The sequence below is a fragment of the Phoca vitulina genome, unplaced genomic scaffold (genome assembly GCF_004348235.1).
Source record: "Phoca vitulina isolate PV1807 unplaced genomic scaffold, GSC_HSeal_1.0 scaffold72, whole genome shotgun sequence".
Classification (NCBI taxonomy): Eukaryota; Metazoa; Chordata; class Mammalia; order Carnivora; family Phocidae; genus Phoca; species Phoca vitulina.
This window is the reverse complement of record NW_022589775.1, coordinates 6,738,759-6,765,212: the sequence shown is the minus strand read 5'-3', so window position 1 is coordinate 6,765,212 and position 26,454 is coordinate 6,738,759. Positions and strand designations below refer to the sequence as shown.

Here is a 26,454-nt window from a genome sequence, read left to right as displayed (position 1 = left end):
GGTTCTGCACAGAGTCTGCTTATCCCTCTCCCACTGCTCCGCCTCCCACCCAACTAGCATGCCCTTTCTCTCTCTCTAAAATAAATAAATAAATAAAATCTTAAAAAAAAATGATCCCTAGAATATCTTGAGTGTGGACTGACAGGGGATGGGGTGAAACTGAAGGCAGTGAGTCCATTTGGGAGTCATGATAAGGTCCTGGCATAAGGCCATTACTGGGAAGAAAGGGGGAGGGATAATGGAAATGGAATGCAAGCCTCAGTGACTATCTAAAGTGCAGGATGAGGGAGGGGGAAGGCAAATGTAGTTCACCTGTTTCAGGCTTGGGCCACCGGGTGGATGGTGGTGCCATTTACCAAGGAAAGCAAGTAGAGGGATAAAGAGCCTCATTCAGGAAAGGGTACATCTGGGGTGCCTGAGGGACCTAGAAGTGCCAAGCTTGAATTGTCAACTTGGATATGAGTCTGAATCTCAGGGTCACTTCTAAGTCTGGACTCTATGTCAAATTTAACATACATGCTATTCAGATTTGTAAAGAAAATGTAGTTATTTATTCCCTCTAGGGGATGTAATTGTCTTCATGAACCTCTGCCACTTTGGATGGGTAAGAATCAGGTAAGACTTGGATGGGCCAATGATGTTATGTCAAGTTCATTTGGTTTAAACAGTCTCTTTAGAGCAGTGATTTGCATACCTTAGTATAAGAATTAGCTGGAAGGCTTATTAAAACCCAGATTGCTGGTCCCCACCCCCAGAAACTTTTTTTTTTTTTTTTTTAAGATTTTATTTATTTATTTGACAGAGTGAGAGATAGCGAGAGCAGGGACACAAGCAGGGGGAGTGGGAGAGGGAGAAGCAGTCTTCCTGCCGAGCAGGGAGCCCGATGTGGGACTCAATCCCAGGACCCTGGGATCATGACCTGAGCCGAAGGCAGACACTTAACGACTGAGCCACCCAGGCGCCCACCCCCAGAAACTTTTGAAAAAGAAATACCTTTATTAATATATAATTAAATACTATAAAAAAATTCACCCATTGTAAGTGTACACTTTGGTGATTTTTTTTTTTTAGTATATTTATGTAGTTGGCCATCATTATCAAAATGTAGTTTTAGAACATTTCCATCAACCCGATTAAGTTTCCTCCTGCTGGTTTTTGCTTAATCCCTTCTCCTATTCCAAGCCCTTGGCAACCACTGATCTGCATTTTTCTCTATAAATTTGCCTTTTCTGTATGTTTCTTATAAATGGAACCATACAATATGTAGTCTTTGCATCTGGCTTCTTTCATTTAGTATGTTTTAGAGCTTAATCTATGTTGTAGCATGCATCAGTAGATCATTCCTTTTTATGTCTAAATAGTATTTTATTATATGGATATACCACAAATTGTTTTTCCACTCACAAATTGCTGGACATTTGGATTTGTTGTGGTTTGAATTGTGACCCCTCCAAAATTCGTTACTTGAAGTCTAACCCCATGTGACCTTTTTTGGAAATTGGGTTTTGTAGATTCCTGATCTATTGACTCTTTTATCACTATGAAACATCTGTCTTTGTCTCTAGTAATATTTATCTTTACATCTATTTTAGCTAATATCCACATAAGCCACTTCACCTTTCTTATGGTTGCTGTTTTCATGGTATATCTTTTTTCATCTTTTTACTTTCAGCCTATTTGTGTCTCTGAATCTAAGTGTGTCTCTTGCATATAGCATATATTTGGATCTTGCTTTTTGTATCCGATCTGAATATCTCTACTCTTTGATTGGGATATTTAGGCCATTCACATTTAATGTAATTCATAATATGTATGGATTTACATTTGCCATTTTGCTATTTGTCTCCTATATGTCTCCTCTCTTCTTTGTTTCTCTGTACCTCTTTTATTGCTTTCTTTTGTGTTAAATAAGTATTTTTTGGTATATCATTTAAGTTCCTCTGTTAACTTTTCTTACTATCTTAAAATGTATTTTCTTAATGGTTGCTCCCTAGAGTACAGCATCTTAACTTACCAAAATCTAGTTGAGACTAAAACTAATTTAATTCTGGTAAAATAATAGAAACTTTACTGCAATATAGCTCAATTTTCTCCCCTCTCCTTTGTATTATTATTGTTATACATATTACATTTATATATGCTGTAAACCCAACAATAGAGTGTTTTGAGTATTGCTGTACACAATTTTATGTCTTGTAAAGAAATTAAGAGGAGAAATGAAGCAAATATGTTTATAGAGTCTTTTATATTAACCCACATATTTACCTTTTCCAGTGCTTTTCATTCTCCCTTGTACATCCAATTGCCATCTGATGTCACTTCCTTTCAGTCTGAAGGACTTCCTATAGTATTTTCTGAAAGGCAAGGCTGTCATTACTTCCACTGACAGTGCCATTGGCCATGGGCATCACCCACTACACCAAATCCTGTGAGCCCACAGTGGCATGGCTGCCAGCCCTCATGACCTGTCCTGCCCTAGCAGAACCCCTCCACCCACTGGGCTGGAGGAGATGGAAGAAGTCCTAGGCCAGAATACCTCAGACATCTACGATTCTTACTCACAGTTCAGCAGTTTTCAAGCATAAACACCTCTCAAATTGTCATCTGCCTTTTGTTGGTTTCCAGAGCACTGAAATGGTCAATTCTTGTCAATTTTGTCTAGCTTTATATTATAGTTGCATTCTGGGAAGAGGATTTGCTGACCTTTTCACTTGACCATAGCCAGAAGTCAGCTTTCTCCCCCTGTGTCTCTGATTCATTAGGACCTGGGTGTAGTTGGAGAATTTACATTTTAGTGAGTTCTCAGGTAATGCTGCTGGCCCAGAGACCGCACTTTGAAAACCACTGCTTTAGCTTAACTCAGAGTCTTTTAGATACTGAAACAACTTTCTTATGAACTCATTATGAGCACACATAAGATTTTATTTAAAATTGCTGCAGGGTTGTGCACCTGCCTGGCTCAGTCGGTAGAGTATGTGACTTGATCTCAGGGTTGTGAGTTCAAGACCCATGTTGGGCATGGAGCCTGCTTAAAAAAAAAAAAAAAAAAAAAAAGCTCCAGGGGAACAAGGCCTGAAATAAAGCCAGTTCAGAGATTTCTTTTTAGTAGAAACTTTTGATAGAAGTAAAGGTGACTAAATAATATTGTTAATATTAGGTTCAAAAAGGCCTGTCAGGTGAACGATGGTCTATTCAGTGCCAGCCTGATGGTTAGCAGTTCAGGTGATTCATAACAAGACAATATAGGTAAATCTAACTGCCCACAGAGGCTCTTAATCTCATCAGAGTCTATGAGAAAATTGCTCAATTATTTTCTCATAAATACTAGTCACTTTCCAGAGGAGGCTGTAATTATCCCAAACACCACAGTGCTCCAGACTGCCTTCGTTAGACTGGACAGTTTCCTGTCTCACTGGTAGATGCTGAGTTTCCTCCCATTCCTGTGATTGCACTCCAGGATAGACTCTGGACATCTCTGGCAGCATTGGAGGAGAGCACCTCCTATCCATGTGATGTCACCAGGATCCTTGTTGGTTTCAGCTGCAGAGCAGCTGGTCCAGTCTGGTTCTGGACTGGTGACAGCCATAGTGTGACTGGTCCCACCACTGTTGTCTGTGGTTCAGACCATTTGCTTTGTCACCAAGTGCTCACTTCTTTGCACTGCTCCCAGTCTTCTGCTAGTCTACCAGTTGACTCGGTTTTTTTGTAATCCAATACTGGGCCCACAGAAACTTCTGGGTGCTGTAGGTGCTAGGCATAGGTGATGTGAAGCTCTTCAGACTTCCCTCTCCGGACATCAGCCTCCACACCCAGCTGTGCTGGCCTGGCGCCATGTTGAAATCTCTCCCCATGGACCTTCTCCAAGACCTTTGATCTTCTACTCAGTATTGTATGCAGGCCACTAGCACTCTTAAAGTTCTCAAGATCTTCCATTTCTATCTAGGTGTTTCTACCTCCGCCCTCAGAACTCACAGGGAGGGGTGCCTGAGTGGCTCACTTGGTTAAGCGTCTGCCTTTGGCTCAGGTCATGATCCCAGGGTCCTGGGATGGAGCCCCACATGTGGCTCCCTGCTCAGGGGGAGTCTGCTTCTTCGTCTCCCTCTCCCTCTGCTCCTGCTCCCGTGCTCTCTCTCTCAAATAAATAAATAAATAAAATCTTAAAAAAAAAAAGAACTCACAGGGAAAGAGGAAGTAAGGACCCATGTGGCTCACACCACTTGTCTCCTCTATAGCTGTCCTTTTCCCTCTCTTCCCACAATATTGAAGAAAAAGTGTTCCACTTGTTTCACCTCAGAGGATCTCACACTTTCTCTGAATCAGAACCCCCTGGAGAGCTTGTTAAAGCACAGATAACTCAGCCCCACCCTACAGAGTTCCTGATTCAGCAGGTCTGAGATGGGGCCTGAGAATGTGCATTTCTATCAAGTGCCCAGGAGGTGCTGCTGCTGCTGGTCCGCTAACCACACTTTAAGAACCACTGATCTCTACCTCCAATGCTGATTTCTTGCTACTGCTGATAGTAAAATTCTATACTCTTTTTATAAGGGTTGACTTTTGATTTGTTAATGGATGCTAAGGAACTTAGAAAATCCTTTTCTCTCAAGAAAAGGTTTTCAAACTGTTATCTTCTAAAGTGGGGTGATTCTATAGTTTCCTGTCCAAACTGGGACACCTTTGATAGTAAAATGGATTGATACTTAAAATAATGCTAAGACCACAAGTGTAGATGGGACTGTGCTAGACAAACCGGGATGGCTGGTCACCCCATGCTACAGCCTCAGGAAAATCTACTTTGGCACTCAAAGCAATTACATCCTTGTTCTGGGGGTGAACAGCCTCCCCTTTTCTGGGACAAAAAGGCCCATGACTCAAACTTTCGAGTGGGAGGCTACCAGGGAATGTGATTTCAGAGAGAAACAAAAACACAGTAGTTTCTATATTTTCACAGTGCCATCTCCATCATACATGTTTGTCGTTATCCACCTGTCGTCCCAAAGAGCCTGATTAGCCTGTAGCCACAGATAAAGGCAGTTGGCATTTTCCTCCTGGCACAAGTCCCCACCAGCCCTTCTCCTCATCCCCAGGTGTCCTTAGTTATTTCCAGGCATATCCAAAGTAGCAGCTCACGTGTCCGCAAATCAGAGTATCAGCTACAGCTTTCACATGCTCTGGCTCCTTGCCCCCATCCATAGTCCACAGAGCTCCCTGGAGAAGTTTCATCCCTGCTACTGCCCGTCATGAGGACACCCAATTCCATGCCAAGGATGATGCCTCCAGATGCTCCTTAGTCTGATGCTGGAGCATAGCTGGGTTTTATGCAAGCCTTCCCCCAAAATCCCTGTTTCCTGGGCCCCAAGTTGGATATATTTTTGAAGGCAGTGTCAATAGGATTTGCTGATGGTTGGGATGTTGGGTGCAAGAGGAGAGAGGGCCAGCATGATTCCAGAGTTTTGGCCCAATGCATGGAGTTGTTAATAATTAAGATGGTTGGGAAGACTGTAAGTGGAGCAGGTTTGAAGGAAAATGTTCCACCTCCAACGTGGTTTCATTTTGGATATAGTTAAGTTCATGATGTCCTTTGGTTATCTAAGACAAGAAAGGTAATAATGGACCTTCCTTTTCAATGTCTAAGCAATTACTGTAGACAGAGTTGAACTGAACCATAAAGATTATTTTCCAGTGGTGCCTGGGTGGCTCAGTCGGTTAAGCGTCCGATTCTTGATTTCAACTGAGGTCATCATGTCAAGGTCATGAGATCAAGCCCTGAGTCTCTCTCCCTCTCCCTCTAGTCCTCCCTACCCCCCTTAAAAAAAAAAAGATTATTTTCCAGTTCCAGCAGGCACTGTTGATCACCAGCCCAATAGCCCAGATTTTGTTTCAGAGTCTGCCCTCCCCTGTGACTGGAGGAAATCGGAAATCTTGATTGTCTAAACCAGCCAGGGTCACCCCATTCTGTAGGTCAGTGATGAGTTTGGGGGTAAGCCTGACACCTACCCAGTCCTGGTCAGTGAGACATGAGGGGCATGCATTTGGAGGCTTCTGGGAAATGTTCCCTTTCTTTAAAAAAGATCTGCAAAATGAAGAATTGGTCAGCTGCTTCTGGATGTCCTGGGCAACCATCTTTCAGATGTGACGGGAGCTGAACTGAGTAAAACAAGCCGAGGGTGATCAGGCTGAAAGATGGCATCTTCTAGCCTATTGATTAACTAGCTGGAACCACCGATCTCCAGAACTCTTCTTCAATATACCTCTTCTTCATCCGTTAAGCCATTTCTAGATGAGTTTTCCTCACTTGTTAAAGCATCCTAACACAACATATGAGGGGAAGGTCATCCTAAGGAGGAAACCACAGAAAGTTCCAGGCAGTAGATTAAGAGGCCCAGTTAATTACTGGCAAGGTCAGGCCAGTGCAGCAGCAGGAGGATTTCCAGTGCAAGGACCTGACTTGCTCATGAACTTCCACAAGAAACTGCTTGTTTGGTCATAGATCTGTACTTTTCTTTTGCCAGTAAGGGCAGGAGTTCCACAAGTGAGGGTATCTGCACCAGTGGCCCTTGTGGGATGAGGCCTCCCGTCTACTCCTAGCTTGCCCCTCATGCACAGGGCTTTTCCTCGGCACCCAGAGTAGAGTCTGAATTGTTCTCGTGCTCCTTGTTCCATGCTGTACTCACAAGCACCTGTTAGAAGGCCAGGATGGTATCATAATTTCCATTTATTTATTTATTTATTTATTTATTTATTTATTCATTTTAGTGAGGGTTTTTTTTGTTGTTTTTTTGACAGAGAGTGAGCAGGAGAGCACAAGCAGTGGGAGCGACCGAGGGAGAGGGAGAAGCAGGTCCCCTGCCGAGCAGGGAGCCTGATGTGGGGCTTGATCCCAGGACCCTGGGGTCATGACCTGAGCCAAAGGCAGTCGCTTAACCAACTGAGCCACCCAGGTGCCCCATAATTCCCATTTTATAAATTGGGGATTAAGACTCAGGGAGGTGGTCATAGCCTTGAAAGGGTAAAACCCAGACTTGAACCCAGATTTTCTGAATTCTAGGCCAGCACCCTTCAACAATACCATGGAATTTGTTTTAAAGTCTAAAATAACATCTTATCATTGTCCTTGCTTGATTACTCTAATTTACATATTAAGCATGATTAACTAAAGATTCCCATGAGTCTTGATTCAAACAAAACACACACTGAGTACCTAAGGTCTGTAGGGTATGTTTGGTTTTACCACACTGTCCAAAAATAACAGTAATCTTTTTTTTTAAGATTTTATTTTTATTTTTGTTTAATCTCTATACCCAGCGTGGGACTTGAACCCACAACCCTGAGATGAAGAGTTGCACGCTCCACTGACTGAGCCAGCCAGGTGCCCCCATTCCCCAGAATAACAGTAATCTTCCTTCATATGCCACTTGATCAGGACTCTTTTTTCCCCCTTACAGTTCTCTTAAAACATGTGCTTTCTGTTAACCTTTTAGTGCCTTAGAGAACAGGGCTCAGAATCGCATTAATTCTAGAAGCGATCTTTTTACTACTCTTGACAGTGAACAGGGATTTAAATTTATAGCAATCCTGTTACACATGCATTAACTGTACGTGCAATGGCATGATAGGTTTTTCTTCTTGCGAAGCTCTTCATGTGCATGGGACTGAAAACCCTAAATTGGCTTGAAGTGAGAAATCTAGTCCAGTTTTACCAAGGAAGATAAGTCAAGCCAGTTCAGCTGAGTGAAAAAATGGTTCTTAATAAATTGGTTTGAGAGTGAGTATGGAATATCCTTATTGTTTATTTTTAAGATGAGAAATGTTCCAGAAATGTTAATAAGCTGAACTTTTCAAAGAACAATTCATATTTTAAATGTTCCAGAGAAGTCGATTATAACAAAACATGTTTGACTTGAAAGGATGTTTATCTTCTGAGTTATTATTTGTGTAACACATTTTATAGTGAAAACACCCTTATTAACCAGGAGATCTGGGGTTGAGTGTTGATTCTTCTCTCTGGTGTTCCTGGATCTCAGTTTCTTCCTCTGGAAAAGGAGGAGTTGACAAGATGTCTGTTTCCTAAGGCTGCTATCACAAATTACCACAGACTTACTGGTTTAAAACAACACACTTATACTGTCTTACATTTCTGGAGGTCAGAAGTCTGATGGGAATCCCACTGGGCTAAAATCAAAGTGTCAGCAGATCCATGTTCTTTTTTGAAGTCTCTTAGAGTGAATCCATTTCCTTGTCTTTTCTGGTATCTAGAGGCTGCCTCTCTTCCTTGGCTTCTGGCCACTTCCTGCATCTTCAGAGCCAAAGGCAGCAATGACCAGTTGAATCTTTCTCACATCGCGTCACTCTGACACTGCTTTCCTGCCTCCCTGTCTGATTTTTAAAGGGATGGCACTGAGCCTACTTTTATGATTATATCAATCCGGCTCATCCAGAGTCATCTTTTTATTTTAGGGTCAGCTGATAAGCAACCTAAATTTTCCATCTGCAACATTAATTCCCCTTTGACACATAACCTAATGTATTCATAGGTCCTAGGGATTAAGTAAGATGTGGACATCTTTGGGAGCCATTATTCTTTTTTTTTTTTTTTTAGGATTTTATTTATTTATTTGACAGAGAGAGCCAGAGAGCACAAGTGGAGGGAATGGCAGAGGGAGAGGGAGAAGCAGGCTCCCCACTGAGCAGGGAGCCCAACACAGGGCTCAGTCCCAGGACCCCAGGATCATGACCTGAGCCAAAGGCAGACGCTTAACCATCTGACCCACCCAGGCGCCCCTGGGAGCCATTATTCTGCCTACTACACTAGGCAATCTCTTAGCTCTTTCCAGCTCAAAATTTTATAAAAAAGAATCAATATAATTGTCCACTATTATTTAAAGCAGACTGCTTTAAAGGGCAAAAAAAAATAGGGGTGCCTGAGTGGCTCAGTTAGTTAAGTGTCCGACTCTTGATTTCGGCTCAGTCATATCTCAGGGTTATAAGTTCGAGCCCCACATCGGGTTCCATGCTCAGCAGGGAGTCTGCTTGGGGTTCTCTCTCCCTCTCCCTCTGCCCCTCCCCCTGCTCAAGCACACACACGCACACACACTCTCTTGCTCTCTCTCTCTCAAATAAATATTTTTAAAAAATAAAAAAGCGCAGTAAGTAAAACTCAAATAACTAGGTTATAGAGAAAGAAATAGAATTGTATTTTATTTATTGTTTGAATTTTATTTTATTTTTTAAAAGGAACTATATTCACGTAGTTCAAAAACCAGAACATAATAAGGAATAGCTCGAGGGTCTCACTCCCATCCCCAGTCATGTGTATATACCAGCATTTATTGAACTGATCCCTTTTGTATCAATCTCCTATGTCTGCCATAACAAATCACCACAAACTGGGTGGGTCAAAATAACAGAAATTTATGCTCCTACAGTTCTGGAGGACAGAGGTCTAAAATCAAGGCGTCAACAGAGTTGTGATTCCTCCAGAGGCTCTGGGGGAGAACACTTCTTGCCTCTTCCATCTTCTGGTGGCTTCAGGCATTTCTTGGCTTGTGGCTACATCCCTCCAATCTCTGCCTGTGTGGTCACGTGGCTTTCTTCCCTGTGTGTATGTCTGTGTGTCCTCTCTTCTTATAAGGATACCAGTCACTGGATTTAGGGCCCACTCTAATCCAGTATGATACCATCTTAACTAATTACATCTGCAAAGACCCTATTTCCAAATAAGGTCATGTTCACAGGTACTAAGGGTTTGGACTTACCTTATCTTTTGGGGGACATATTTCAACGCATTACACCTATGGGTGGACTTATGGATATTTCCCATGATTTGCTGTTAGAACAGATGCTGCGTGTTTTCTTATGGACTTGCATTCATATTCTCATGAACTTGCAAAATGTCTCTGAAATATGAATTCCTACAAGTGTACATGCTGAGTCATAGGTTTTTGCCAAATTGTACTTGAAAAAGGTTGCATTGGGGTGCCTGGGTGGCTCAGTCAGTTCAGCAGCCAACTCTTGATTTCAGCTCAGGTCACGATCTCAGGGTCGTGAGATTGAGCCCCTCGTCTGACTCCACAGTCAGGGGAGTCCGCTTGGGATTCTCTCTTTCCCTTTCCCTCTGTCCCTCCACCTGTTCCCACGCTCTCTCTCAAATAAATAAATAAATCATTTTAAAAGTAATTTTTAAAAGATTTTTTATTTATTTTATTTATGAGAGAGAGAAACGCATGAGCAGGGGGAGGGGCAAAAGGAGAGGGCAAAGCAGACTCCCCGCTGAGCAGGGAGCCTAACTCGGGGCTCAACCCCAGGACCCTGAGATTATGACCTGAGCTGAAGACAGTTGCTTCACCAACTGAGCCACCCAGGCGTCCCCATAAATAAATCTTTAAAAAAAAAAAAGGTTGCGTTTATTTTCATTCCCACCCTCAGCGTTTGTTTCCCTGCAGCCTCACCAGACCTTTGTAGGACCAGTCTCTTTATCTACCAGTCTGAGAGCTTAAAAATAAAATCTCATTTTTAATTTCCATTTCTTTGATTATTCACGCAAATGAGCACACACCTTCCTGTGTTCATTGTCTCCGTAAGTCTGTGAATTGCTAGGTGTTTCCTATACCCCTTTGAGCTGCTGGTCTGCTTTTTATTTACTCCATTTCAGACACTTTAAGTGCTTATTTTTTTAGGTCACCATCCTTTCTTTGTTCTGTCACTTGAATGGAACTTGATCTTTTACATATAAACCTAAGGCAAGAGATTGTGTGAAAGAATGTATCTCCAGTGAAGGGGTATTAGCTTCTCAGTGTTGAAATTGTTTGATACAGCTGTGATGTGGGTATGCAAAGCACCTAATAAGATTATGGATCTGGGCTGGGTGCAGTTTCTGGACACACACACGCAGAGCGTAAACAGTTACACCAGAAACAAGGTACGTTTGAAAGTATGTCAGTGAGTGGGACTTTCTGTGAATCTGTGAGAAGGCAAAAATCCCTCTCTCCTTAAATGAGAGGGCTTCAGCTGGGTTATCAAACTGGTGGTGAACATCCAGCAGACTACCTGTGCATCCTGACTTTCTCTTGCAACAGAGTCATTTAGTCTGTAATTAAGAAAAGCAAGGAGGGCAACTCGACTTCCGGGCAGATACACAAAGGAATTGAAAGCAGGACCTTAACAGCTATCTGTACACCCAAGTTTATAAAATAGCCTTATGTGCAATAGCCAAGAGGTGGAATCAACCCAAGTCTCCACGGACAGATGATTGGGTAAACACAGCACAGTATAGATTACAGTGGAATATTATTCAGTCTTAAAAAGGAAGAAAGGAAATCCGTACACTTGCTACAACGTGAATGAACCATGAAGTGATATAGGCCAGACACAAAAGGACAAATACTGTATGATTCCACCTATATGAGGGACCTAGAGTAGTCAAGCCGTAGACACAGAAAGTAGAATGGTAGGGGCCAGGGGCCGGGGGTCAGGGGAATGGGAGCTGTTGTTAAATGGGTACAAAGTTTCAGTTTTGCAGGATGAAAAAAAATCTGGAGATGGATGGTGGTTATGGTTACACAAGTATGAATTCACTTGGTACCACTCAACTGTGTACTTAAAAATGGCTCAGGTAGGGGCGCCTGGGTGGCTCAGATGGTTAAGCGTCTGCCTTTGGCTCAGGTCATGATCCCAGGGTCCTGGGATTGAGCCCCGCATCGGGCTCCCTGCTCAGCGGGGAGTCTGCTTCTCCCCCTCCCTCTGCTTCTCCCCCTGCTCATGCTCTCTCTCTCTCTCTGTATCTCTGTGTCTCGAATGAATAAAAAAATAAAAATAAATAAAAATAATTAAATGGCTCAGGTAGGGGGTTGCCCAGGTGGCTCAGTTGGTTAACTGTCGGACTTTGGCTCAGGTCATGATCTCAGGGTCCTGGAGTCGACTCCCCACGTTGAGCCCCCACCTCTGGCTCTGCGCTCATCGGGGAGTCTGCTTGTCCCTCTCCCTCTGCTCCAACCCACTGGCTACAAGAAGTCTTCCTGGAAACCAGAGATAGCTCCTTGTCCAGAAGTGACAGTGCAGAGCACTGCTTGGAGACAAAAAATGGGTGACTCACTGGACCCCTGTGTTGTGAGGTCTGTTTCATTTTTGTTGTTGAAGGAACGCACAGTAGAACATTGTTCGGGATCACTGGTTTATATTAGAGGCGTCGGCGGTGGCCACAGATCCCTTGCACTGTAGACGATTAAGGAAGGAGGGTACTTAAAGCTCTTTAGTTTTCAGTTAGAGTAGTGAGAAGGGGGATGTTTTTGCCCTGGTTCTCACACCAGGCCCTCATCCTCCCAGCCCTCCCCCGCTCTCCACCTCCAACAAGGAGAGATGGCTAATTCCCGTAATTTACTTTTTATGTTTATTTTTCACTCTGTCCTCCCATGTTAGAAAGTAAGCTCTCATTAGTGCAGAGACTTTTGTCTGTTCTACTGGCTGGTATATTCCAAATGTCTGGATCAGTGTCTGGCAATCAAGCATTTGAGAATGAGTGACTTCTCTCTACTCCAAACAGCTGGTTGGATGTGAGAACTCAAGGCCTCACGGGGATTGGGGACTTGTCCTCACCCTTGCCCCCTTTGTCCAGCAAGCCAAGACCCTCTGGTCCAAAGATCTCAGATCGGTCTGTGGAAGAAGGAGAGCTGGCTAGGAGGCCCCACCTGGACATTAAGCCCAAACTTCACCTACCAACCCTGGGGGAGGGAGCTGGAGCTGGGGTTGGGAGAGGAGGGACGGGCTGACTTTTATCCGTGTCCCCTTTAGGGCCATTTGATTTTGCTATGTTCATGTACTGTGTTAATTTTCCCAAAATTATTATAGTTTTTAAAAATGCTTAACTTTTAAAAATACTACTAAGCAAATTCTTGTAAGAGATAAAATTCGCCTTTGGTTGGGACTTAAAAACAAGGCAACCAGTCCAAAATTGGGGTGCTTATGTTAAACCCCACATCACCAAACCAAGACTTACCTGAATTACAGTTTTGGCTCTCTCAGAAAGGGAGTCTTAAACCAGTCAGTCAGGAATCAGCACTAGTTAGGTATTCCGCCTGATAGACCCCCTGCCATCCCCTAAAGGAAAGTAACCTTGCAGTAACCAACCCGCTTTTTTGTCTAGTCTAACTTCCTTCTTCCTGCTCCCTTCTGACTAGAAGTCTTTCATTCTGTACAGCTCCTCAGGGCTCCTATCTGTTAGATTGGATGCTGTCTGATTCCAGTCGATTTTTGCTGAAAGTCTTAAAATGTTTAATATGCCTCCATTTACTTTCAACTAGACAGAGGTAAACTTTTCAGTTCTCAGAGAGTTTTTTCCTCCAGAATTAAAAATAACTGAAAGCCTCTCATAGGGGTGTCTTTCTTTGACTGACTTTGCCTGTCTTGTTCATCATTAAATCTCTCTCTCTAGTGCCAAGATAGCATTGCCACAGAGTAAGCCCTTAATAAATATTTGATGAATAAATTAGTTTGGTATCAAAAGAAAATTCAAGCTGCTTATATTCCTCAATTCTGCATTTTGCTAAGGAAAGGATGTATGTGTCAAGTGTGATACTATGATTAAATATATTTTTGGTCTTCTTCCATGTCTGGCCCAGAGCTCCTTAAGCCCTTGGAATTCCCTCAGTGGTAAGAGCATTAATGAGGTGACTTTTGGAAGCACCTGAGGATGGGAACTGGTTGCCTGAGAACCAGCCATGTGATTAGGGGGTTAGAACTGGAAATCCCTGACCTACATTAGGGGCAAGACCTGGAGATTGGATCAATCACCAGTGGCCAGTGGTTTAACCAGTCAAGCCTATCCGATGATGTATCCATAAAAACCCAAAAGGACTGGTTTAGAGAGCTTGTGGGTTGGTGAACACGTGGAGATTTGGGGAGAGTGGCGCCTCTGGAGAGGGCGTGGAAGCTCCACACCCTTTCCCCAAGCTTTGCCCTGTGCCTCTCTTCCACCTGGCTGTTCCTGAGTTATATCCTCTTATAATGAACCAGAAATCCAGTAAGTAACATGTTCCTCTGAAGTTCTGTGAGCTACTCTAACAAATTAAGCCCAAGGAGGGGGTCATTGGAACCTCCAGTCTATAGCTGGTCAGTCAGAAGCCCAGGTAATAAACTGGGCATGTGACAGGCTTCTGAGGTTGGGGGGTGGGGAGACAGTCTTAGAGGACTGAGGCCTTCATCTGTGGCATCTGTTGCTCTCTCTGGGTACATAGTGTCCGAATTGAGTCAAACTGTAGGACACCCACCTGGTGTCCAGATACCTGTTGAACAGCATGGGTAGCACCCCCCCAACACACACACATTGGGATTGCTACTAGAATCATTTTACATAGAAATTAGCAGAGTATATAATATTTATTGTTCATTAATTGAGATGATGGGTGAGAACCTCAAATTTTAGGTTGGACCAAGATGCCCAGACTCTTAAAACTAGAGAAAGATGGAATCTGAGTAGTCATGGAATCCCAAGATGCTGGTTGATTCCCTTTAGAGCAGCTGGGATGGCCCACATGAAGGGAAGTCCTATTTCAGTCATGTCACATTCATACTGAAGGAGCTGACCATGAAATGATCATTGAGACAGATCAGGTCTCTGGGATCAATCCACGGACTGCCAGATTTGGAAGACTGTAACAGACCCCTGTCCGGGAATATCAGCTGAAGCCCCAAACCAAGAATAGCAGTGACATGTGACAAGACCCTAACATTCTTTTTTTTTTTTTTTTAAGATTTTATTTATTTCTTTGAGAGAGCAAGAGCACGAGTAGGGGGAAGGGGCAGAGGGAGAAGCAGACTCCTTGCTTCTCAGGGAACCTGACGCAGGGCTCCATTCCAGGACCCCGAGATCATGACTTGAGCCGAAGGCAGCTGCTTAACCAACTGAGCCACCCTGGCGCCCCAAGACCCTAACATTCTTAAGAGAGGTGTAGGGATCTCCCCTCATAACTTGCTAGGAGGTGGCTAGACCAGTTTTTGACCTGAAACCATGCCCTCCTGTGGGCTCAGTAGGAGAAAGGGAGGAATCTGTCAGCCTGGATCAGAGTGAGCATTTCTTTGAAGAGCATGTTGGCTTGTAGGAAAGAAGGGTGATTTTCCACTGCTACCCCCCAAACTCAAGACAAATAATGCCTAGAGTGTGGGGGTTGCCTGCCTGCAAAGGAGAAAGACCCAATACTAGGCCAAGCTGGAGGAAGTTCAGAGAGTGGCTAGTGGGGCAAGAGTTATAGGGTATTGTGGGATGAGAAGGAGTTGGGGGATGGAGGAGGACTTTGTTTTTCATTTCACTTTCTGTTCTGCTTAATTTTTTTTAAAGATTTTATTAAGTTTGGGGCACCTGGGTGGCTCAGTCTGATAAGCATCTGCCTTCAGCTCAGGTCATGATCTTGGGGTCCTTGGATCAAGCCCCGCGTCGGGGTCCCTGCTCAGCGAAGAGCCTGCTTCTCCCTCTCCCTCTGCCCCTCCCCCTCACTCATGCGCTCTTTCTCTCTCTCAAATAAATCTTTAAAAAAAAAGATTTTATTAAGTAATCTCTACACCCAACATGGGGCTCAAACTTACAGCCCTGAGATCAAGAGTCACATGCTCCAAAACTGAAACAGCCAGGAGCCCCCTGCTTAATTTTTAATTATTAAAAAGCTGGTTATATTTATTGCTTGCTTTGGCAGCACATATACTAAAGTTGGAACTATACAGAGAAGATTAGTATGACCCCTACACAAGGATGACACGCAGATTTGTGGTGTTACATATTTTGATTTAGATGAGCACTAATTATAGAATTGTTGAATCATTATATTGTACACCTGAAATTAATGTAGCACTGCATATTAATTAAACTTGAATAAAAAATGAAAAGACTGAATAAATGTAGAGACAGCCCATGTTCTTGGATAGGAAGAACAAATATTATAAAGATATCAATTCTCAAATTATTTTATATTTTTAATGCAGTTCTACTGAGAATTCCAGTGGGTTTTGGTTTTTTTTGGTGGCGTGCTGACAAAGGATTTGAAAGCTTCTTTGGAAGAATAAATTGGTGAGAATGACTTAGCAAATAAAAAAAAAAAGCTGGTTATATTTATATTTAATTTGTTTAAAAGCCACTTAAGCCCCTCTCTTAGGAGAGTGACCTTCAGAGATGTTAAATCAATGCTTCCCCAGTCTGGTTTTTTTTTTTTGGTTTTTTAAGTTTTCATTTAATTCCACCTAGGTAAGGAGTTGGGTCATTAGGGAGAGCCTACAACTCTTGATCCTGGGGTTGTGAGTTCAAGCCCCACGTTGGGCATAGAGCTTACTTAAAAAATATAACAATAATAATAATCATAATTCCAGTTGGTTAAAATCCAGTGTTATAATAGTTTCAGATATGCAATAAAATGAATGCTTCCCCAGCTCTCACGTGCATAAAATCACCTGGAGATCTGGTAAATACAGGCTCTGATTCAGCAAATCTGGGGTGGAGCCTGAAGTTGTACATTCCCATCCAGCTCCCAGGCATCCCTATACTGCTGGCATGGGGACCACACTCTGAGTAGCAAGGGGTAAGCAGCTTGCCCAAGGCTACCCAACCAGCACTGGAATTCTGATCTATTGTGTCCCAAAACCCTAAATAAAATTGACATTTACTCTTGACAAATAAAATATATCTACCTATTTACTAAAAAAAAAAAAAAAAAAGGCTCACTCTCGTCTTTTTCTTTCTGTTTATCTTGACAACCCCTAGAGATCAGAACGTGATAGATAGTCGCAAGCCACCTGCATTGCCTGTTATGCTGGCTGTTTCCATGTTGGTATGGGGAAATGGTTTATTTTAAAACAATTACAAATGATTCTGTTCAATTGCAGCCTTCCACAGAGTTACGTGTCCCTTAAGCAGTTATGTAACCAGTTCTATAACCAGCAGCTTGAGATGGTGCCCTTTGTGCTTTGCTAGGAGTTTGCTGGAAAAGAGCCCACCAGACAGTAAGGGCATTCCTTACTCCTTTACTAACCCTACGCTTGGGCCACCAAAGGGAACCCTGCTTATCCCACTGAGCTGTCCTCCTGGGCCACCCCAAGGACCCTTGATGTGTGGGCGTGCATCACCCTGTGGGGTCCTGGGTGCCAGGCCATTGCACTGAGCCCTCCTGGCCTCCCTCAGTGGGAGGGTTCATTATACCCCTTTTAGAGATGAGGAAACGGAGGCTACAGCTCATTAAATTTTTGCCTGAGGTCACACACCCAGGACTCAAAGCTTTGTCCCTCTGATGCCGGAGTTCCTGCTCATTACCACTTCGCTCTGCCAGTTCACTTCACCTTAGTTGATTCCATATTTTCTGGGGCAAGTCAGGGCTTCTTCATCAAGTCAAGGTTGTTTCCCTTTTCTTTTCCCACAGAAGTTCTTAACATTGCTGACTCATTCTTGTCTTTCAAGTGTTTATTTCAATGTCACTTTTTTTTTTTTTTTTTTAATTTGTTTAAGTAATCTCTACACCCAATGTGGGGCCTGAACTCACAACCCCAAGATCAAGGGTTACATGCTCTTCCGACTGAGCCAGGCAGGCGCCCCTTAATGTCACCTTCTTAAAGAGACCATTTCTGACCACAGGAAAACCACCCCAACACTGTTTTACCCCCCTGTAAACAATGGCCACCTGCTGGTATTTTTCTGGTTTGTTTATTTTTGTCATTTGTGTCTGCCCATCATCATTCCTACCAATGCTTGGCATTAATAGATGCTCAGTAAATATTTGTTAATCAATAAGTAAAGTATCCCTGGGAGGAACCTTCTGGTTCCTTTGCAGGAATGAGACAGGGAAGAGGAAGGGGGCAGGGGGGAGCAAAATCATTAATGACAAGGCTTCTCATCATTTTAGTCTTGTGCCCCAAATAAGCACCCACCAAGGCTTTGGTAACCCAGGTGTTGGGTTTGGGTCTTTCCAAGCTTTTGTCTGTGTTATGAAGAAATAAATCAGTTGCCTATGGCTGTGGCTTCCTATCCAAGGAAGGCTGGAAGAGAATGGAAATCCTGAAAACAGCTGGGATGGGCTTGGGAAACTGGAGAGAAGGTCTCCTGTGCTCCTTCAGGACACGCCAGTGCCCTTAGAGAAAGCTCTGGGGTAAGGTGAACAAGACTTTTCTCTGCACTCCCAGCTCCCTGCCGGCCCCTCCTCCCCATCCTCACCTCTGTTGTAAGGCTTGGCCTCATCTCTATTGAACTTTGTCCTATTTGGGGATAGAATATTTTTCCAAGTGTCAACAACATTCCCACGGCTAAGATTTAAAAAGCGAATAAAGAGGTGAACTTAACACCTTTTGCACAAATTGCAAGCCAGTTTTCATTGTTAACAGTACCTTACTGGGAAATGTAATTTGATAGAAGAATGAGGTTTGTTAATCTTTTGGATTCCTTTTTTTTTTTCTTCTTTCTTTTTTTCTGCCTAAACTGAAAATGTGTGCCACCTAGAGGTCCTGGATGCGCTCAATCAGAAAATGATACTGAGGCCAGCTGGGCCTGACCCCAGAGACAAGTGGGCTCAAACTAGCGCTTCTCTTCCCCCCTTGATGAGCAGAGAAAGGTATGGGACGCAAATTCCCAACCACCAGAATCGACTGTACTTTTTCTTGCAGAGGGCCGTCATTAAATTCACTTCTGGGCTGTCCTGTGCCACTCCTCCCTTCTGTTCTGCTCAGTTTCCATTCTCCAGTCCTGCTGTTCAGCCAGGTGGGATTTCTCCATCACAGCTGTGCGGGTGCAGAGGCCGAGCATTTCTCCGACAGTCAGCAGGTAACCCGACTTGTCGTAAGGGAGCACAAAGAAAGGGCATTGCATGATAAAGATTTAACCTTGCCCAAAGAGAGTTCTGGTCTTTGCCCTCAACCCCCAGGAGGTGATCTCTAAACCCTGAGAATGTCCTGCCTGATAAGAGTGATTTTGTTTACTTGGATGCTTCGTGCCATGCCAGGTAGCCTAACAATGCGATTTGTGGTGAGGGCTTTGGTCCTGCAGGATCAGCTCAGCTCTGGGATAGACTGGAGACTGAGGTCAGCCATGTGGGCAGCCGACCACATCCTGGAGATCAAGCCCCGGTAAAAACAGCACACCATGGCTTGAGTAAATTTTCCTGGTTGGCAATACTCCATGCATATTGTCGTGCATTGTTTCTGTCCATGACTTTGCTGGGAGAGGACAGCTGGAGGCTTTGTGTATGTATGGAACTCTCCTGAGCCCCACCCTATGTGTCTCTTCCCTTGGCTGATTTTAATCTGTATGCATTCACTGTAATAAATCATAACAGTGAGTACAATAGGTTTCAGCAAGTTCTGAGAGTCCTTCTTGTGAATTCTTGAACTTAAGGTGGTTGTGGGGATCCCTGGACTTGCCATGGGTGTCAGAAGGGAGGGTAGTCTTGGGAACTGTTCTGTAACTTTATAGGCACTTATTAGGAATCTGAACATGTGATCTCCAGTCCTGGATTCTCCACTTACTGGCTGGATAAGCCACTTCATCTGCTTGAACCTCCTTTTCCTCATTCAGTGGGAAGGTATTGTCTATGTGCCCTCTGGAGGAGACTGTTGTGTGGATTGAGATGGAAGCAAAATGGCTGGGCAAGTTGTCCAGGTCCATGCAAATGCACCACTGACACAAATGTATTGAGTGCCCTTTCTCGTCAAGGCAAATTTGATAATGATGATGATGACCGTGAGAACCCCATTCCTACAATCTGACTAACCGTATCTGTCTAGACAGGGAGGAGAGAGGGGTTGGGGTTGAATAACTACCTGGAGCCTGAGTGGAAGCCGTTTCTCTGAAATAAGGTCTTAGGAGCCACTTATCTGGTAGAAGACACAAGACTGTCTATGTGCTTCACAAGACACGGATTGAAGCCACAATGCACCTGTCATCAGGACAAAAACTCAAAAGCTTGACAAACTACTCTGTGGCGAGGCTGTGAGGAAGTGGGCACTCACACATGACTGGTGGGAATACAAAGTGGTACATCCCCTGATGCAGGGAATTGAGCAATATCTAACAAAAGTACATAGTATTTACCTTTGACCTAGAAATACAACTTCTGGGTACTATCCTGAATCACACCCCCCCATATATATCTTCTTTATATCTTTCATCTAGATTCACCAATTGTTAACATTTTTGTCACATTTGCTCATGAACACTCTCTCCATATATGTACATGTTTGTGTCTAGATGTACATGTATATATATGTATATGTCTGTACCTATGTGTTTAATATAGAGACATTTTTGCTGAATCATTGAGACTAATGTGTGCCCTTTACACCTAAATAATTCAGAGTATGTCTCTTTTTAAAAATATATTTTATTTATTTATTAGAGAGAGAGAGAGAACAAGCAGGGGGAGCTGCAGGCACAGGGAGAGGGAGAAGCAGGCTCCTGCTGAGCAAGGAGCCCAATGCAGGGCTCAATCCCAGGACCCTGGGATCATGACCTGAGCCGTAGGCAGCTGCCCAACCAACTGAGCCACCCAGGCACCCCAAGAGTATATCTCCCAAGAACAAAGACATTCTCTTGTATAGTCTTAGAAAAATCGTCAAATTCAAAAAATTAATATAATATTATTGTTTAATATATTTTTCATGTTCACTTGTTGCCAATTGTCCAAATAATATCCTTTATAAACCTTTGTTTTCAAGCTTGGCTCCAGTCGTGGATTAAGCAAGACATTTAAGTGTCAAATCTCTTTAATCTCCCATAATCTGGAAGCGCTCCTCCACCTCACTTGGTCATGCCGTGTACATTTCTGAAGAGGAAAATGCCTAGTTTTGTAGAGGGCCCCTCAATTGGGGCTTATCTGATTGCTTCCTTGAGATTATTCTGGTTCCACATTTTGGTCTAGAGTAATGTGATTTCAGTTTGTCCTATTATTAGTGTTTGAATGTTGGACACTTGCTGTGGTGGTCAACATGAAGATGTCTGGGATAGCTCTCCACTATCAAGGTACTCTTTCCTCTGGTTAATTAATGAATCACCTGTGGGGAGGTACGTAGAGCCTTCATTAATATCCTACTCCAAACTGTCTCACCCAAAAGAATCAGTTAATGAACTCAGATTTTGTAAAGAAAATGGAGTCTCGCCTGACTTCGGCAAGATCCCAGAAATATACCCGTCAGTGCGGATTCTAGTTTCAGGGTAAACAGGACAGCCTCAAGCTGAGGAGTCTTCACCTGGTCTCCCCAAGGGGTCCTTGGATAGAATTCAAGGGGATCTTAAACTTGGCTGGGAAAGCAATTAGGTTGATATTTTCACCACCCTTTTAGTAAAATTCATTATTCTTTTCGATTATGAATGAGACAACAAAGCATAGCAGTACCAATGGCTATGTCACCCATGGAAATTCCAGATGTTTCTATATCACATTACAACTGACACAGAATATTATTTACACTCATCATTCCTTTGAAATCCTCACAGTTATTAGACTCACCACTAGATCTTGTTATCCAATATATTAATAAGGAAAGCACCTATATTACATACCAAATTTTAAATACATTTTGGTGTTAGGATTTCAACAATATTTCCTTTGTAAACCTGTGTATTTTATTTTCTGCACTTGTATTAATGCGTTTGGGCTGTTGCAACAAAATACTAGAGGCTGGGTAGTTTATAAACAACAGATATTTATTTATTACAGTTCTGGAGGCTGCAAGTCTGAGATCAGGGGGCCGGCAAGGTCAGGTGCTGATGAAGGCCATCTTCTGTGGGCTGCATCCTCACATGGTGGAAGGGGCAGGGAGCTCTGCCTGGTCTCTTTTATAAGAGCACTAATCCCATTTGTGGGGGCTCCACTTTCCTGACCTAAGCAACACCCAGAGGCCTTGCTTCCTAATTACCATCACATTGGGCGTTAGGAATTCAACATATGAATTTGTGGGGGACACAACCAACCAGACCATAGCAGCACTTAGGAACATTATCCTGAGCAGGAGTCCACGGCACAGAAAAGGTTAACAACCCTTGCCTCTGTCCTCTCCGGTCTCCAGCTGGTCCTCATTACTTGTTCAGGATCACCTTTTGAAAACACCAGCCTTTCGGGTTTTCCTCCTTTCCTTCGTGACTCTCGAACATTTGCTGGTTTGGGCACCAGCATAAAGAAACTGCTTAGAAGTTTGCCACAATCTGGTCTCAGGGTTCTCATCTGCCACTCCCATTAATCTGGCCTCACCCAAACACCACTTTGTTCTGTTGCTCAGGATGTGGCCTGTGGGGCAGGGGCAGGGGCGGGGCGCGGGGCGGGGGGGGGGGGGGGGGGGGGGGTCTTCTCTACCGCTTAAAAAAAGAAAACCTGCTGCTCTTCCAAGACCCCAGACTAAATCATTCCTTCCCTTTGTGTCTGTTTGGTGCTTTGTTTGCCTCAATAGCCCTCATCAGCACCTGTAAGTGTGTGAACTTTACCTGTCTCTCTACTGTCTTTCCTGTCTATCTCTTCTACTGGATGGGAAGCCCCTTAGGGACGTCCTTCTTCCTAGCAGCTCCTAACCACGTTCTGGAGCACTGCACATGGTTTTAAGTTAGATTTGTGGGGTTGAATAGATGCAAATCCCCGCTTTGGAGTAAGAACAGGCAGGCCCAGGTGAGAAGCCCCAGGGTTGGAACCTAAGGCTTCTGGTCCCTGGCCTGTAGTCCCCAGTCCACTATAGAGCACCAAGGGCCTGGCCAGTTTCACCATTTTCTGACCCAGAATTTCTCTCAAACAACCGTGACTTCTGTAGTCTTACTGGATTGAGGAAACAATCTTTCTGAGGCTTAACGCAAAGATAAATATGTCAGCAAGAATTTCTATTCGGATGTGACATTTGCACATGAAATGATACCCCAAACCCCTAAATTTCTTCTTCCCAAGAGCCCTAGTGGCTCTCTCTAATTTCCATATACGAAAAAATGCCAACTATTCAGAAAAGTACAGAGAATGATTTAATGAGCTCATCACCTAATTCAACAATTACCATTTTGCCTTTTTTTGCTTGGTGCTTTCTTTTATATAATTTCCTGAAGCATTTTAAAGTCAATTACAAACCTTAAATAAAGGACAGTATGTTCCAGAACCATAATTCCTTAGTCACACATAAGAAAGTTAAAGTTTGCACAATGGTGACTTTATATTATGACTTTTCTACATTTACTAGCTGGCGTCCTCTGTAAAGCAGAGGCTTTTCTCCTCACTCAGGCCTATTTGGTCACCCTGAAATACAATTTCTGTAGGAAAGGCAAGATAAATGTCCACATATCTCCCTTTAATGATCCGTATTCCAAGTAAGGACTTGGAGCAATAGATACCATCGTGATGACAAAAGCATTATTTTAGGGGAAGCAACTTTCTCTTTTTGTTGACTATCATAATGAGCTCATGGTTTGGGTTTTTTTTTTGCCAGGGGTGTGGGATTTTTTAGGTCTCATTCTAGAGTGTAAAAACAAGTATGTTTTGTTTTTTACCTTGTTAACTCCTAATTACAGTTTTCCATCTTATCCATATTGTGATATGAGACAATTTCATTGCTCTCAACTGGTCGGCAGTACACTTTATGCTTCCCATTTGCTACATTTTAATTATAAATCCCCTTGGGTCGGGCACCTGTGTTGCTACCCATACTTCATTTGATAGATAATTTTATGTGTCAGCTTGACCGGACCATGGGGTACCCACCAGTCACATTTAGTCAAACATTATTCTGACTATGTCTGTAAGGGGGGGGGGTTAAAGAGAATAACACTTGCATGGGTAGACTGAGTAAAGCAGGTTGTCCTCCCTGATATAGGTGGGCCTCATGCCATCCACTGAAGACCTGAATAGAACAAGAAGACTGAACAAGAAGGAACTTCTGCCTGACTCTTTGAGTCAGAACATCCGTCTTCTCCTGCCCTCTGACTACAACTTACACCCGCTCTCCTGGTTCTCCAGCTTGCCGACTGCAGATCTGGGGACTTCTCAGCCTCCGTAATCACGTGAGCCAATTCCTTCCCTGACTAATACACTTTGCTGCCAAGATGTACCTTCTCATACATATTTCTTTGTGTCCCCATGCAAACGTGCTATGTGATGGGCGGGCACACTCTTAATTTGTCTGTGTTCAGGGCACCTCCCTCCAGACTGGATGGGCCTGGTTATACAGCTGCAGCTGCGTGTGAGAGTTTGTGATGCCTCACATTTTCGTTGACACTTTATTTGCATTTTTTTAAGTTTATAGCATCTCCTTTCTGCTTGATAGCCGGACTGGCTTCATTCAGCGGGAAGTCCACACGGATCAGCGGGCCCGCAGGAACTCATGTCCCACCTCCTCCCTTCCCACCAGCCAGCTCTTTGCCCCATCTCTTACTCGTGAACCACCCTCTCCTGCTTCTAGCCATGTGGGCCTCGTGCTGCTCCTCAGCCACACCATTTTTGTCCCACCTCAAGCCCTTCCCGTGGCTGTGTGCTCTGCCTGGACAGCCCCTCCACAGACACGCTCAACTCTACGACTTCTCCTTGAAGATGTCTGTGATGTTGTGATTTATAATAAGAAATACATATTTCAGGGGCAACTGGGTGGTTCGGTTGAGCATCTGCCTTCCGCTCAGGTCATGATCTGATATAGAGCCCCACGTTGGGCCCCCTGCTCAGTGGGGAGTCTGCTTCTCCTCCTTCCTCTGCCCCTCCCCCCTCAGATAAATAAATAAAATCTTAAAAAAAAAAAAAGAAATACATATTTGGTCTTTGTCCCCACCCCTGACTCAGAGCTTCTAAAAGCCTTGGAATCTCGTAAGTGACAATAGCGATAAGGTGTCTTGATATTCATAACAAGCCCCTCTCAGCCACACGTGAGTTTATGTCAATGTGGTGATTTTTGGAAAGCCCCTAAGGTTGATGGCTGGTTGACAGGGAAACAGACATGTGATCAGAGGCTGAAACTTTCAGTCCCATCCCCTGACCTTTGGGGAAGGGAGAGAGGCTAGAGGTTGAATCAGTTGCCAATGGCCAGTGATTTCATCAATCATGCCTATGTAACGAAACCTCCGTAAAAACCCAAAAGGATGGGGTTCAGAGAGCTTCCAGGTTGGTGAGTACATGGAGGTGCTAGGACAGCGGTGCACTCGGAGAGGTCATGGAAGCTCCGCACCCCTGCCCACATACCTTGGCCTCCGCATCTCTTCCATCCAGCGGTTCCTGAGTTATACTCTTATGTAATAAACCGGTAATTTAGTAATGTAAAATGTTCCTCTCAATTCTGTGAGCCTCGCTAGCAAGTTAATTCAACCCAAGGGGGGAGTTGTGGGATCCTCCAATTAATAGACAGTCACCAGAAGCACAGGGAACAGCTTGGACTTTCATTTGGCATCTGAAGGGTGGCAGGGGAGCGAGAGGGAGCCTAGTGGGACTGAGCCCTTAACTATCTGCAGGTAGATAGTGTCAGAATGGAGACAATTGCCCATGGTGGTGGAAAAAACACATATTGGGATTTCATTCCCTTATCTTTGCCTCTGCTGGAAATGAGCATAAGTTCATATGACTTCCATTCACGCACGTTTTCCTTCTGCTTGTGGTTTTTTGTATAATCCCCTTGTTCATATAATCCCCTTGTTTCCATCAGTTATGGTCATTAGTCTTTTTCTTTAACACTTACCATATATTTATTAGATTAAGAGAACATCTTTCCTGGTGATAATCATTTCTAAGTATTCTTTTCCTTTTAATTGCAGTAAAGTATACATAAATTTACCATTTCTAAGTGTACACTTCAGTGGCATTAAAGTACATTCACATTTGTTATGTAATCATCATTACCATCCATCTCCAGACACATCTTTCCTGGCTGTAATCATTTCTTTTTATTTATTCATTCATTCATCCATCCATCCATCCATTTATTTATTTGTTTATTGATTGATTTTTTAGTCATCTCTACACCCAACGTGGGGCTCGCACTCACAACCCTGAGATCAAGAGTCACATGCTCTACTGACTGAGCTAGCCAGGCGCCACTCTTTTTTTTTTTTTAATTGTAGTAAAATACACCACAGTGAAACGCCACTGTGGCATTCCGTAGATTCACATTGTTATGTAACCATGGCCACCATCCATCTCCAGAATTTTCTCATCATTCCAAGCTGCAACTCTGTACCCATTACACAAGAACCCCCTCTTCCCTTCCCCAAGCCCCTGGTACCCCCCATTCCACTGTCTCTGTGTATCTGGCTATCTGGTATCTCCTGTAAGTGGAATCACACAGTATTTGTCTTTTGGTGACTGGCTTATTTCATCTAGCATAAGGTTCATCCATGTTGTGGTATGTGTCAGAATTGCCTTCCTTTTAAAGGTTGAATAATATTCTGTTGCATGTATATAGCACATTTTATTTATCCATTCACCCATCAGTGGACATTTAGGTTGTACATTATTGGTTTTGATGCTCAGATTGATTTGATTCTCACCTTGGAGCCGTGGG

The 26,454-nt window shown here is 43.5% G+C and overlaps 1 protein-coding gene and 1 non-coding gene across 2 annotated transcripts in view; both read left to right on the top strand.

Annotated features, from left to right (window-relative positions):
• Positions 1-24,587, top strand: part of LOC116624984 — a 30,161-nt gene extending 5,574 nt beyond the window's left edge. The window contains exons 2-3 of the mRNA XM_032393273.1: positions 18,622-18,778; positions 23,791-24,587. Of these exons, the coding sequence (XP_032249164.1) occupies positions 18,622-18,778; positions 23,791-23,973 (340 nt within the window). The 3' untranslated portion in view covers positions 23,974-24,587. The remainder of the gene's footprint in view (positions 1-18,621; positions 18,779-23,790) is intronic.
• On the top strand, positions 15,666-15,766 carry LOC116625064. The gene has a single exon (XR_004297993.1). It is a non-coding gene; the product is annotated as a U6 spliceosomal RNA (small nuclear RNA).
• Positions 24,588-26,454: the final 1,867 nt, after the last annotated feature.